General features: G+C 60.8%; 1 protein-coding gene and 1 pseudogene across 1 annotated transcript in view; one reads left to right on the plus strand and one right to left on the minus strand.

The window, feature by feature from the left end:
- The window catches only part of KIF21B (kinesin family member 21B), a 76,506-nt gene that overhangs the window by 23,246 nt on the left and 39,614 nt on the right, over nt 1–13,646 (minus strand). The window contains exons 4-13 of the mRNA XM_074977298.1: nt 10,751–10,900; nt 9,454–9,588; nt 9,150–9,305; nt 8,197–8,312; nt 6,147–6,342; nt 4,511–4,700; nt 4,307–4,370; nt 3,331–3,543; nt 2,823–2,898; nt 313–412 (exon numbers count right to left, since the gene is read on the minus strand). Coding sequence (XP_074833399.1) covers nt 313–412; nt 2,823–2,898; nt 3,331–3,543; nt 4,307–4,370; nt 4,511–4,700; nt 6,147–6,342; nt 8,197–8,312; nt 9,150–9,305; nt 9,454–9,588; nt 10,751–10,900 — 1,396 coding nt within the window. The remainder of the gene's footprint in view (nt 1–312; nt 413–2,822; nt 2,899–3,330; nt 3,544–4,306; nt 4,371–4,510; nt 4,701–6,146; nt 6,343–8,196; nt 8,313–9,149; nt 9,306–9,453; nt 9,589–10,750; nt 10,901–13,646) is intronic.
- LOC142001928 (histone H3-like) lies at nt 5,506–5,914 on the plus strand (annotated as a pseudogene).

Consider the following 13,646-nt stretch of genomic DNA (forward strand, 5'->3'; position numbering starts at 1 on the left):
GGCCCAGCCTGGGCAGGACGCATGGCCTCTCTCCGGGCAGGGGAAGGAAGCAGAAGAGGCAGGACTCAGCCGGACAATCCTTTGCCCCTACAGTCCCAGCCCAGCTCGGGTGCTGGGAGGAAAAGCCGGGGGGAGGCAGGGGGGACCACTCCAGCCTCGGGCCCAGCTGGGGGCCCACCTCAGCCCCCGACGGACCTCGCAGGCAGCCCAGCTGAGACCTGCCCCGCTCGCCCTACCGCAGCCCGTGTCCCACCTCCTCGGGGGCGCAGCCCCATGGCACTGCAGACACCCCGGCCAGCCCCTGCTCCTTACCCTTCTCCTCAGCATCCGAGTCCGAATCCACCAGGCTCTCCTCGCTGCCCGAGTCCTCATCCTCGTCCTCACAGCCGCTCTCCTCTCGCTCCTCCTCCTCCTGGGGACCGGGGTGGGGGGTCAGCGCCTTCGCCCCTCCAGCACCCCTCCTCCCCCAGCCACCACCCCCACCGGGGCTGAACTCACGCAGGAGCCGGGGACAGGCGGATGCGACGGGTGAGCTGGGGCCTCCATCTCACACCCCGGCCCTGGGCTAACCCTACATCACTCAGGACGTGGGGTGCAAAGGAAGGGACCCCAGGGGGGCAGCTCAACACAGGGCCTGAGGACATTCACAGGACAAAGCCCGGCTGCATGGAGAGGCCTGGAGCTGGTTGCCAGTGTCAGATGGCACAGGGGGCAGCCGGAGACACCTTACTCTCCACTCCCAGCCCTTGCCCTGCTCCACTCCCTGTGATGGGGTTCGGGGTCCCCCAAGCTCTGCACCCCGTCCGCAGGCAGGAGAACAGTGGGTTTATTAGCCAACAGGACACAGCATTGTACAGAGGAGTCAGTGCAGCCGGCAGAGACAGCCAGTCCAATCCATGTTGGGGAGAGGAGGCCCTGAGGGGCCCCCAGAGCCGGGGCCTGGCCCCCTCCTTGGTCTCGCGCGCTCTCAGCCCAGACTGCTTCCAGCTCCCAGTTCCAATTCAAACCCCTCAGGCTCCACCTCCCCCTTTGTCTCCAGTACAAAGGTGTTACCTGGTCGTCAAGGTTACCCTCAGCAGGAGCCCCCCACCCTCTGTGAGCCCCTCACACACACACACAGGTATCCCCCACTCCACCACACTCCCCACACCTGGAGGCAGCGGGTGTGGGGGACAGAAAGAGGAGCTGACTGCCCTACGGGGGTGTGACGTTAGCGGGTTTTAAGATGAAACATCTTCCGATAATTCTCCTCTGGAACCCCCCCTCCCCAAGCATCTGACCAAGCGGGGCTTTGCCCCGGGCAGCTCACACTCCGAAACACCTGAGAGTCTGTAAGTGCCCCAGGACTACTTGTTGTTCTTGAGGCAAAACATTGCTGCTATCACCGTCCTCGGTTTGCACCAGGTCTTGGGCCCAGCGAGGGGTCTGCTGCAAGCTGGTGATCGGCTCAATCTGTGAGCACCGCTCGTGTTTGTAGCATCTTTGCACGTGGAGTTGAAAGCGTTGGTTCCGGGCCGGTATTTGACATTTTAATTTCAGGAAAACCACAACGGGAAGCGTGGTGACCTTGTACGGGAGGTTCCTGGTTAGGAGGAGCCATACTTGACCGACAAAGGGGAGGTCTGTGTTAGGGAAATACGGCGATCTCCCACATGCAATTCCAGCCACGGCATTGGCGTCGCTAGAAGCGACGTATCAGAGCCGACTTACTTCCCTAGTATAGTCCAAGCCTCTCTAGTTTCGCGTCAAGGTCCTTTTCACCACGCAGTAGTGTGGAGGGCAGGGGTTGACGGCCGAGCCCAGAGAGGTTGACTTTGCCACGTTTGAACCAGCAGATCGACCATCACACATCCCTCGACTGAGAAGTATCGATGTGCCCAAAGGGCTTGATCAGATTCCAAGCCACATCTGAGGAACCTGGCTGCAAGGTGCAACCCAGCAGAGAGGCAATGGCTGTGGCCTAAAAAGGACGTGGACAGGTGACCTGCCCCGTGACAGGCTCCGGCTCAGATGCGCATCCACACAGGGAGAACAATGAATTCCCCCAACAGCGGCACGGGGATGGAGGGCCCTGAGGTTCCTCCAGTTTGTCTTCAGTCCAGCTCAGCACTTCAGGAGCATCTCGGCTAGGAACTGAGCTGGAAGGATCGCTGAGCCGGCCTAACAGGGGATGTACTCCAGAGACTTCGACTCCACCTCTGCTGCAGCCTGCACCAGGAACCTTGTGATGGGCGTGCGTGATCGGATTGCTTCCACAGTTCTACTCTCACCCTCTTCTTTCTTTTTATTAACAAATCTTTAGATGTTCGATGCTAAAGGACGGGCCCAGCGTGCTCTGTTGGGTACGATCTGAGGCGCACATTGTCTGGGGATGTGGCTGGCCCTTTGGGACTGGGAGAACCTGTTTGGATTTGGTGCGACTGGTTCTCAGAACCTCTCCACTGCGCGAGGAGGGGACCGGCTGTGGCCCAAGGGGAGCTGGAGCGTCGGAGGGAATTGTGTGGGACTTCTGGCTGGCCAGCGTGGCAACCGGGGGACTGGCTGGGTGCCTTGTAGTGGAGGACCACCAGGCTGGGGCTGGCAGTAGCCCTGTTTTAGCCAATTTGCCTGGTTTGGCTCTCAGCTGTTCCTGGAGAACCCTCCAGTATTACTTGGGTGTGTACCCCTGCCCCAGAACTCCAGCATCTCCCACAGCCAGAATGGGCTCTACCCCACCTCCTGGGGGCAGGGTGGGACGCAGCTGCCCCTCGCGCTGGCGAGGCACAGAGAAGGTGGCTGGCATTCTGGCTGGGGATCCGGATCCCCAGGGACACCTCCCTCACCTCCTCGTTCTCGTCCGTCTCCTCCCCATTCTCCTGCTGCAGCTTCGCCCTCTTCTTAAATGCCTCCTTCTCCGGGCTGCAGGGACAGGGAAGTGGGAAGAGCCCTGGTGAACCCCAGCACATTACAACATATGTCCCCAGTGCCCCTCACAGGCCTTTGTGAATGCAGCTTTGCTGGCCTCCGGCTAGAGGGACTGACAACCAATGGGGAAACCAAGGCCCGGTGTGGCAAAGGGACTCACCCACAGTTAAATGGCAAGCCAGTGGCAGAGCTGAGAAAAGAAACCAGGAGTCCTCATTCTCTGCTGTCGGCTTTGGTTGCCCCTCGAGATGCAGGGGAGGGAGCAGGATGTATGGCCCAACCAGGCTATGGGGGCTGGTGGGTGCCAGGCCTGGAAGCACCCCAGTGACGTGGTTCTGCCACGGCAATGAAGACCCAGGGGTGGGAGCTCCCGGAACAACCCCCGCCCCTCCGCTCTCCCCCCGCAGCCAAGGAGCCGACCGTCACCTCTTCCTCTGCTGCCTGGTCTCCTTCTTCAGCCGCTCCAGGTCCTGCTTGGCCCGCTGGAGCACTTCCGAGGCTTCTGCCTCCATGGAGCAGCTGAGCCCCACCAGGCCTGGGCCAGGAGAGGAGCCCAGGGAGTAGGGAGGCCGGGCGGAGGCCCGCGACAAATTGCGGCGCAGCGTCTCGTTCATGGCTTCGCTCTCCAGCAGCTTCGTCCTGGGGACCAGAGGGGCTCTGGGGTCCAGAGAGCCACCACCCAGGGGAGATGTTCGAGCCCCCCCAGCCCCAGGGAAGAGACCCCCCCAGACCTCTCAGGGAGGGAGCGTCTGGAGCCTGACGTGCCCTAGCCCGGTGAGTCTGCAGGGCGCAGGTCGTCCTCCCCGGGCATTGGCAATGGGCCACCCCGACAGCCCGCGGGCTCAGCTGGAGCAGTGGTTGCGCTGGGCAGGCCGCCCGGGGGGTGGGGGACCCCACGGTTTCCAGCCCTCAGCAGGGGCACCACCCACTCACCCACGGACCCCGGGGGCAACGCTGACGTGACGCCAGCGGAGGCTCCGGCCCGGCCGGAGCGAGAAGCTCTGTGTGGGGCTGTCAGTTCAGCGGCACAAAATCCACCTGCTCGCTAGCGCTGGCTCTCTGGCTGCATGCAACCAGCTCCTTCAAGGCAGCCAATGTGTCTCAGCCCCGGCCCCGAGAGGGGCCTCCTGTGGGAGTGGGACACCCTGCAGGATGGAGCATTTCCACCTGCAGCGGGGGGCTTCTCCTAACAGCTCAGCCTCACCGGGAGAGCTGAACCCGGGGCCCCGCTGTGCTGGGGGCTCCCTCGGTGGGCAAGTCAGACCACAGAGGAGAGAGGGGCCAGGTGATTTGCCCAAGGGCGGTGGCAGATCCGCAAGACCAGCCTAGAGCCAGGCAGGCAATCCAGTGCTGCGGAGTCAGTCGAGCCGAACGCAGCCCCCCGAGAGGCAGCTGCACCCACCTGAGCTCCTCGATCTCCCGGATGTAGTTCTGGACCAGGGCGCCGATGGCCTCGTTGCCGTCACCTGGGGCGACAGATTTCAGATCACAGACTGGGTCAGTAACACCGAGCGGCTGGGCCACCTCAGCCCCGAGCTCTGGGCTGGTGGTGGTTTTAGTGGTATCAGTCCACCCTCCCCATCTTCCTCCAGGCGTCCAGCCTTACCTGCCTTGGCCAGGATCAGGTTGGCCTCCTGGCTCATCAGGTGGGTGACCCGGCTGTTGATGGCATCGATGGCCTCCTGCATGGCCTTCACCCTCATGCGCAAGGTGGTGTTTTCCTTCTGGAGCATGGCGTTCTCCCGGAACAGGTCACTGTAGCCCTCGGAGCCGTCCTCCCCAATGACGCGCTTGCCCTGCGCGGGGGAGAGACCCACAGCTTCTGCTAGCCCAGCTGACCATGCAGAGCAGGGCAAGGTGATGCCCGGCCATGGCAGGGAAAATTCAGACTCCCCCCAGCCCTGCGTGGTCCGGGAGGCTGTTATCGGACACGGCAGAGCCTGCTACGATGTCAACGCCTTTTACTCAGCTAAGGTGCCGACCTGAGCCCCCCCGCCCCCAGCAGCATCTCCTGGGGGGATGCATTTACCCTCATGCACCCCCAGGAAGCAGGCAGTACAATTACCCCCGCTGGACAGACCGGGACTGAGGTCCAGAGGGTAAGTGACTTGCCCAATGTCACATGGAGGGTCTGTAGCAGAGCAAGGGCTCTTGAGTCCCAGGCCAGTGCCTGGACCCCTGGGCCATCCTGAATCAGCTCAGCAGTAACCACTGGCTGTGGCTGGGCTGGTGCTTGCAGGGAAACCAGCCCGGAGAAGCTCCGGTGTCTGTGCTGCGCCGTGTGGGACGGGTTATTGAGTTGGCGGTGTCTTCCCAGATCTGAAAGATACCCCAAGTCGTCTCTTGTTCACAGCACGACATGGGGTCCTTCAATAGCCAGTGTCACCATAGCCCTATGCATCCTACACCATCCCGACTCTAACCACTAGCTTCAGCACCATCGCCGGGGCGGTGCCCGGTGCCAGCACACCCCGCAGCCGGGAGGGGTGGGGCTGGGCAAGGCCAGCAGCGGAGTAGCGTAAACGCACCAGGCCGGGAATAGCTGCCCCACACCTTCCCAGGCTGGCTCTGGTAGGGGCTTCTTTGTGACCTCCAGCGAAGATGGCTTGCACCAAGCAGACAGCTCGCAAGTCTACCGGTGGCAAAGCGCCTCGGAAGCAGCTGGCTACTAAAGCTGCCCAGAAAAACGCCCCCGCTCCCGGCGGGGTGAAGAAACCCCCTCGCTGTTTCCCCGGGACTGGGGTGCTGAGGGAAATCCGTCGCTAGCAGACGTCCAGGGAGCTGCTGCTCTGGCAGCTGCCGTTCCGGCGCCTGGGGCGGGAGAGTGCCCAGGATTTCAAGACGGACCTGCGCTTGCAGAGTTCAGCCGCCACGGTGCCGGAGGAGGCGAGCGAGGCCAATCGGGTGGGGCTCTTCGAGGACACTGACCTGTGCGCCATCCCCCCCAAGCGCATCTCCATCATGTGGTAGGACATCCAGCTGGCGCCGCATCCGCAGAGAGAGGGCTTAGACCGCCCCTCTCCGAGCCCCCTGGCTCCCAACAGCCCCTTTCCAGGCTGCCTTGCTGCAGCTGGGATTTGAACCTGTGACTGCCAGGACCCCAGGTGTCTGCCTAGCTCTAGCAGCCAGCCCTGGACAGTACAAGAGCCTGGCCCACACCCAGACTCTGAGTTACTCCCTTCGTCCCCTGGGCCGGCACCGGCCTTTGAGCCGCGCTGGTTGCCCGCTCGGCCGCCCCTTACCGCCTTGTACTCCATGAGCTCCATCTGGAGGCGAGCAATCTCAGCCCGCAGAGCGCTGATTTGCTGGCTGGTCTTGTCCTGGTTCACCACCACCTTGTTCTTGATGTTGCGAGCTCGGTTGGCGTACTTCAGCGTGTTCAAGGTCTCCATGAAGTCCCGGTCTGAGGGGCTGATGCAGGCGATCATGATGGTTTGGCTAAGGAGGAAGGACAGCGGGAGCTGCCATCGGACGACAGGCAGATGGGCCGCAGGAGAGCAGTGTGACAGGGTTCAGGGGTCCCCATGCACTGCACCCCGGCGGCAGGCAGGAGTGACTCTCACTCGGCAGGGACAACGGGAAGTTTATTAGTCGACAGAGGCCCAGCTCAGCACAGAGGTGTCAGTACAGCCGGAAGAGACAGTCATTCCAGCCCATCCTGGGAAGAGGAGCCCGAGGGGTGCCCCTTTGGGGTGTAGCTTCCCCTCAGCACAGGCTAGCTCCCTTTCCACTCTCCCCCAGCTTCCAACTGCCGCCCGATTCGAACCCAGCTGGGCTCCTCCCTGCTCTTTGTTCAGGACAGAGGTGTTACCTGCCAGCTTAGGTTACAGCCCCAGGGGGTCACCCTTAGCTGCTGTGAGCTGCTCTGCCCATCTCTCTCTCTCTTTCACACACACACACACACCCCCCTAGCCTTCAGAACAACAAGAACAAGTCTTGTGGCACCTTATAGACTAACAGATATTTTGGAGTGTAAGCTTTCGTGGGCAAACACCTGCTTCATCAGATGCATGAGTCGGGGGTGGTTCCAGAGGGGTATTTAAAGAGTGGGGTGCCAGTAAGAGGGAGGGCCAGAGCTGACAAGGTCTATTCCGCAAGGTGGGAATGGCCCAGTATCAACAGCACTTATCACAAGAGGAAAAAACAAGTCAGATCAGACAGGGGGCTGTGAGCCTTTGTCGGAGTCTAATGGGGAGACATTAGCACCCGGAGCAGAGAAGCTGCATTTGTAAGCTGTGAGCCGCTCCCAGTCTCTGTTTAATCCACGGTTAATGGAGTCAAATTTGCAAATAAATTGCAGCTCCGAGATTTCTCTCTGCATTCCATTTTTGAAGTTTCTTTGTTTCAGAACTGTCACCCTTAAATCTGCCACTGAGTGTCCAGGGAGACAATCAAACTTCAGAAATCAAAGGGAGAGAGATACTGGGCCATTTCCACCTTGCTGAATAGACCTTGTCAGCTCTGGCCCTCCCTCTTACTGGGACCCCACTCTTTAAATACCCCTCTGGAACCACCCCCCAACTCGTGCATCTGCTGAAGCGGGTCTTTGCCCATGAAAGCTTATGCTCAAAATATTCGTTAGTCTCTCAGGTGCCACAGGACTTCTTGTTGTTCTCGCAGCTACAGACTAACACGACTCCCTCTCTAATACAGGGAGATTGAAGCGTCCCCCCGAGGGCTTCTGTACATTACACATCTAGCCTGACTCTCACCCCCGCACCCCGCCTCCATCAGAGCCAGACAGTTCCAATGCTGGCACGGGGCCGGGAGGCAACGGGCGGCTCCCGTTAGGCCTGTCCTTGCTCTCTAACCAGGGTTGGGATCCAGCCTCGGGCCCCCCTACCCTGGGCTGCAGCCCGCTAAGTGCAGACCTTGCAGAGTGTGTGGTGTCCTCGCCTGCTCATTGCACGGCAGCCTGCGGGAAGTCACCCCTGGGGCTTCGGGGTGCAGCTGAGACAGGGCAGGGGGAGGGCGGATTAAAGCAGCCCCTTGCCGGAAAGCTGGGCTGCCAGGGCCTGGATCAGACGCACTTCGCACGAGCTCGTTCTGCCCAGTTGTGCCTGGGCCCCGGGATGGAGAACGGAGTCAGGAGACCCCACCGGAGCCTGGCGACTCCCCAGCCCAGCAAAGGCAAAGAGCATCTCACTGCTCCACAGGCCGCCCTGCTGCTCGGAAACCCCCCACCATCGCGGGTGCAGCCCCAACGAAGCTGCAGCTCCTTCAGTCTGGGATCTGCCCTGCTGCAGCAGCCAACACCGCCCCCCCCGGGGGACCCCCGCCCGCCCTGGCTACCTGTTCCCCCCGAGGGAGTCCTGGAGGAGCCGGGTCAGCTTGGAGTCTCGGTAGGGCACGTGCCCTGCTTTCTTGCTCTGGTCCCCGAGGGCGCTGATGACGTTTCCCAGCGCCAGCTGTCGACGACAAAGGGCCCGTGAGCCCCCCCGGCCGTGCCAAGGCCCCTCACTGCTGAGAACATGGAGCTCCTCTTTCCAGAGAGCTGGGGGGGCCGTACCCCAGAGGTTCGTGCAGCTGCTAAGGCTCCACAGGGCGCTGCCCCTCTCCTGCCTCGGTGCCGCTTCTGAGCCCCAGGATCTGCCCTGCCGGGGCCACCCCGCAGGTGGGCCAGCTGTGCCCACGGGCCTGGGCCATGCTGCAGTCGAGAGAGGCAGCCCCTGCCTGGGACATGGGTTCTAATCCCTCCGCTCACCCCCCTGCCCTGGGAGGGAGTGCAACCCTCCAGGGGGCGCATGCGAGCTGGGCCGGCCCTAGGGGGTCCTGGGGCCCAGGGCAACCCCCTCTCCCATCACTGCAGGCCCCATCCCCACTCCCACTCCACCCCTTCTCCCAAGCACCATGCCCCAGCCCCCTTCCTGGAGCACCGCAGGGAGCTGACCAGGGCGCTCTGCTTCCCGCCGCAGTGCTGAGGTAGAGAGCAGGGCCTGGGGGACCCTGCTGCCACTCTGTGCCAGGACTCCCCGGTAGCCCCCAGGCTGCTCTGGGCCCCACAACTAACCTGGGGGACCCTCTCATCCATAAGACAATTGAGGTGGCTGCTGCAGGACCCTGAAGTGCAGGGCCTGGGGCAGCTGCCCCAAAGCGTCCTGTGGCTGGGGTCTGGACAACCCCCTCGGACACGGGCTGGGAGCGCAGCTAGTGCCCCGTTCTGCACGGCCGCGGCAGAGCCCCGCAGGGTCCGGCTGCCGCTTTGTCACTCCCCAGTTGGGACCAGCGGGCGCCTCACAGCCTACCAGGCCGCAGTTGATGGAGATGCCCTCCTTGGCTCGCTCGCCCGTGGCGCCCGTCCGCTTCAGCCGCTCCGAGCCGGCCAGGTCGACGAAGTGGAACTTGGCCGTGAGCGTCTCGTACTCGCTGGCGGCCTGGGAGCCCTCGGGCAGGCCGCTCACCTGCCAAGCAGACAGGCTGCAGGGTCAGCACCTCCCGCAGGGGAGCAGGGCACCGTCCTCTGCCAGCCGCCCCGCCCCAGCCCCAGCCCCAGCCTGCCAGGGCGCACCGGCACCGGCTCACGCCCCCGCCCCGCTCGCTCGGCCTCACCAGGTCTGGCCGGGCGGAGACTCTCATTTGGCACAGGTGGATGGTGAAGATGGCGTGGGAGCGGGAGCTCTGCACGTTCATCTGGGTGCTGGCCGTCGTGCGGGACAGAGCTCCCTGCTTCAGGCACTGGATCAGCTGCAAGCCCAAGCGAAGGGATCAGGGAGATGCCAGCCCAGCGTGCCGGGGGCTCCTTCCATGCCAAGGTGCTCCACAGAGTTCATCTGCATGGCCTCTCCTGCTGAGCCATCCGTCCCCACCGCCCACTCACACCAGGGGTGTCCCCCCCCGACAGGGAACAGGTGCCGCAGGGTGACCCTGGCACAGCCCTGCTCGCGAGTTAGCAGGAAAGCCAACCCCAGGCAAGAGGCCATAGCAGAGGCTCGCTCGGGCTCGGCGTGCTCGGAGGAGAACGGTCGGGAATCTGCCCGAGCAAAGCCAGCAAATTCCACGAGCGCCTGGCCCTGGGTGCTTGGCGCTGCACGAACGCAGCGAGACGGCCCCAGCCCCACTGAGCTGACCCAGGCGGGACTTGCAAAGTCACACGCCGCACACGGCGTGATGGGGAACAGCCTGACCCGCTGCCCCCGGCTCTTGGACACGCAAGAGGCAGCAGAGGTGGGGATTGACTCCAAAGTCCCGCGAGCGGGGCCGGCTGCCCTTGGCCGGCGGGACAGCTCCTGCTCACAGATGTGACGCGGCGGGCGGGCGCCGCTCTGGTGACACCCACGTCATGCAGCAGGAGGGAAACAGCCCTGCCTTGGCACCTGACTCGACTCCCTTGGGCTCAGACCCTCCTGCAGTGACACCTGGGTGCCGAATAGCTCACACGGCTGCAGGGCCAGTTCCCACCCCCTTTGCCCAACCGCCTGGAACGGCCCAAGCGCCCAGAGCGAAGGGGTAAGCGTAACAAGCCGCCTCTCTTGGGGCTGGCAGGGAGAGGGGTAACCCTGCCCAAGCTGGAGCCCCGGTTTGTTGCAGGGGATTGCTAGGGAACAATTCCCCTCCTGGGGGGAGGAAGGGAAAATCCATTCACTGCCCAGCTCCCCAGGTGCCCACATGCCGCCCAGGGTCAAAGCCACACAGAGGAGGTCTGTCGCAGGCCGGCTGCAGCAGTCAGAGCCCCAGGCCCGGAGGAGGCTGGGGAGGCGAGTGGGCAGGAGCACATCCGCCCTGGGGCTGGGCTAGGCTAGTGCCTGCCTCCCCTTGGGGGTCACTGCCCCTCGCAGCACCCAGTCCTCCCTTCTGCCCACTCCCCACTCGCTCAGACAGCCCGCAGCAGTGCCCGCAGGTGCCCCACCTCGTCCTGGGAGCTGATGAGCCGGGCAGTCACGCCGGTGGTGTAGATGCTGCCGCTGGCGTCCTCGTGGATTTTGATGTTGGACTTGCGGTGGCGGGAGTCGGGGTCCCGGGCGCTGTCGAACAGGTCCAGGATCTCCTCGTTGTAGAGCTGCAGGGGAGGGAGACAGCAGCAGATTACGGGGAAGTGGGAGCTGGCTGCAGAGCCCAGCAGGTGGGCTTAGACCTAGGGCCCGACCCAATTCAGGGCGTTTTCACAGACTGCAAAATCTGGCCTTTTGGGTGCTGTACCGATTGCACCGGGGACACCGGTGTGTGTCAAACTGGGGCCCTGACCCCAAAAAGGGAGCTGCCCAAGGTTAGGAGGATCATGGTGTGGTAGTTCCTCCCCACCCCCTCTTTATGGGCACTGACTTATGGATATGCATAACTCAGACGTGTTGGACAAAATCCCCCCGGTCCCCGTAAGCTGTTAATGTTACAATTTGCTGCATTTGTACATCCCATTTTGGTGCACAAGAACGGCTGGACTGGGTCAGACCAAAGGTGCATCTAGCCCAATGTCCTTTCTGCCGACAGTGGACAGTGCCAGGTGCCCCAGGGGGAGCGACCGGAACAGGTGTGGTCCCTCCCATCACCCCTTCCCAGCCTGATAGACAGAGCCTGGGGCGCCATTCTGACCCGTCCTGGCTAACAGCCATTAATGGTCTGAACCTCCATGGATTTATCTAGCTCTTTTTTGAACCCTGTTAAAGTCCTGCTCCTCACAACCTCCTCTGGCGAGGAGTTCCACAGATTGACTGCACATTGTGTGAAAAATACTTCCCTTTGCTGGTTTTAAACTGTCTGCCTGTTCATTTCAGGTTCTTTTTTTTTTTAATAGAAACAAGTTTAAACAACTTTTCCTTTTTCATTTTCCCCACACTAGTCATGATTTGATAGACGCCTGTGATATCCCTTCTCAGTCACCTCTTTTCTAAGCTGAAAAGTCCCAGTCTCTTTAATCTTTCTTCATATGGGGCCTGTTCCAAACCTCTAATCAATTTTGCTGCCCTATTCTGAACCTTTTCCAATGCCAGTAGATCTTTTTTGAGATGAGGTGACCATATCGGTATGCAGTATTCAAGCTGTGGGCATACCATGGATTTATATAGACACAATAAGATATTCCCTGTGGTATTCACTATCCCTTTTTAAATGATTCCTAGCATTCTGTTTGCCTCTTTGACTGCTGCAGCACATTGAGTGGGTGTTTTCAGACAACACCATTCTTCTAAGCGAAGTTAGAAATATGAAATGTAATGCTGTTTATAGTTATAAGTGTGTGGATGGAGCCATTACTTGTGCTTGGGAACCCTAATGACTGGGTGATCAACTTAATGACTTGCAGACAGCCTTGTTTGTCCTGTAAGTCTAGAAGGTAACTGGTGCTAGAAAGACATATGACCATACCACCGGGTAGAGAAAGCCCTTTTGATCCAGTGTTTTTTTAATGGGAAGGGGAGTTGGTTTCCCGGCCTGGTGGGCACCACTTTGCAGACCTCCCATTCAAAGATAAAGGAAACTTACCTGATGAAGCCCTTCTGTAAAAAAAAACTGCACCAAGAGAGATGGATTTATTTGGGGTTTTGACCCTGCTGGGGGTTGGTTTCCTGGGGGCTGTGGCCTAGAACTGCATCCTGCCACAGCTGAAGTGGTTCAAATTTTGCATTGCTCTGCAAGGGGGCAGTAACCCCAATTCTGTGCCTTGTTTCAGAGGGACCAGAGGATCTGGCCCAGCAGGACAGGGTGTTGGGGGAACCCCAGAGAGCAAGAAGGTGGGTGTCAATGGTATGAACAGCACACTGGGGAACATCCCAAGGGGTCTGCTGTGACCACAGCCCATCAGAGGGGCACCATGAACAAGGCGATGTACACAGCTAGGTGCTCCAAATGCCGAGAGTGATTTTAAGTGTGTGCTACGTTTGGTGGCATGAAAACAGACAAAGGGAGTGTGGCCTTGTTATTTTCTGGTCTCGGGTAAGGGAAACTGGGGCAGGAAACCAGCCAAATGGGTGAGAGTGGGGGCCAAAGAAAGCAGAACCGTGAGGGTCCAAGCAGCAGAAGAGGAGGCAGAAGACAAACAGAATTCAAGAGGCTCGAGACAGAAGGGTGAGCCGCTGCTGGAGAGCCCAGGAGCGGGAACAGCTTGAAAAAGACAGAACTGGAAGCCCAGGTGTTAGCCCTGGAGCTGAAAGACCTAGAGCAAAAGGCTGCTCGAGCGGAGATGGGGACAGAGCCAGCTTGAATTGGCTGTGCTGGCCTGGATGAGGCAGCACCTCAATGCTGCAGAACCTACCACTCCAAAAACCCATCAGTGGGCTCGACTCTGCCCAGTTGAGGGTCATGGCTGAATATTTCATCCCCTTTGAAAGCCTGCGCACCCTCCACTCAGTTCCTGAGGCTCAGAAAGTGACCGCTCTGGTTGCAAAACTGGACGGGACATAGTCCATCAGCCGCCTATTGGTGATGCTTCCAACTACGGCAAATTCAAAGATTTGGTTTTAAGGGAGTTTCAGATTATACCTGCCACTTGCAGGGTGAAATTTAGCACCATCAAGACAGGGGCTGAGCTAAGTAATGTGACTTCTGTTACCCAAATGCCAGACCTGCTAGACAAGTGGGTGAGGGGGCAAGTGACATCACCAGTTTGGAGGGCCGTGTCCTGCTTGGCTGCTGACCCTGTGCAAAGGGGCCTTGACTGCTGGCCCGGCTGCTCACCAGGGAGCCCCCGGTCCGGCTCGGCTGCTGGCCGCATGTGATGGGCCTCGACGGCTGGCCCTGGGTCGCGCTTGACTGCTGGCCCCACGTGTAGGAGCTCACCTGAGGGATCCCACCCAACTGCTGAGGTCCTGGGC

The sequence above is a fragment of the Carettochelys insculpta genome, chromosome 26 (genome assembly GCF_033958435.1).
Source record: "Carettochelys insculpta isolate YL-2023 chromosome 26, ASM3395843v1, whole genome shotgun sequence".
Taxonomy (NCBI): Eukaryota; Metazoa; Chordata; order Testudines; family Carettochelyidae; genus Carettochelys; species Carettochelys insculpta.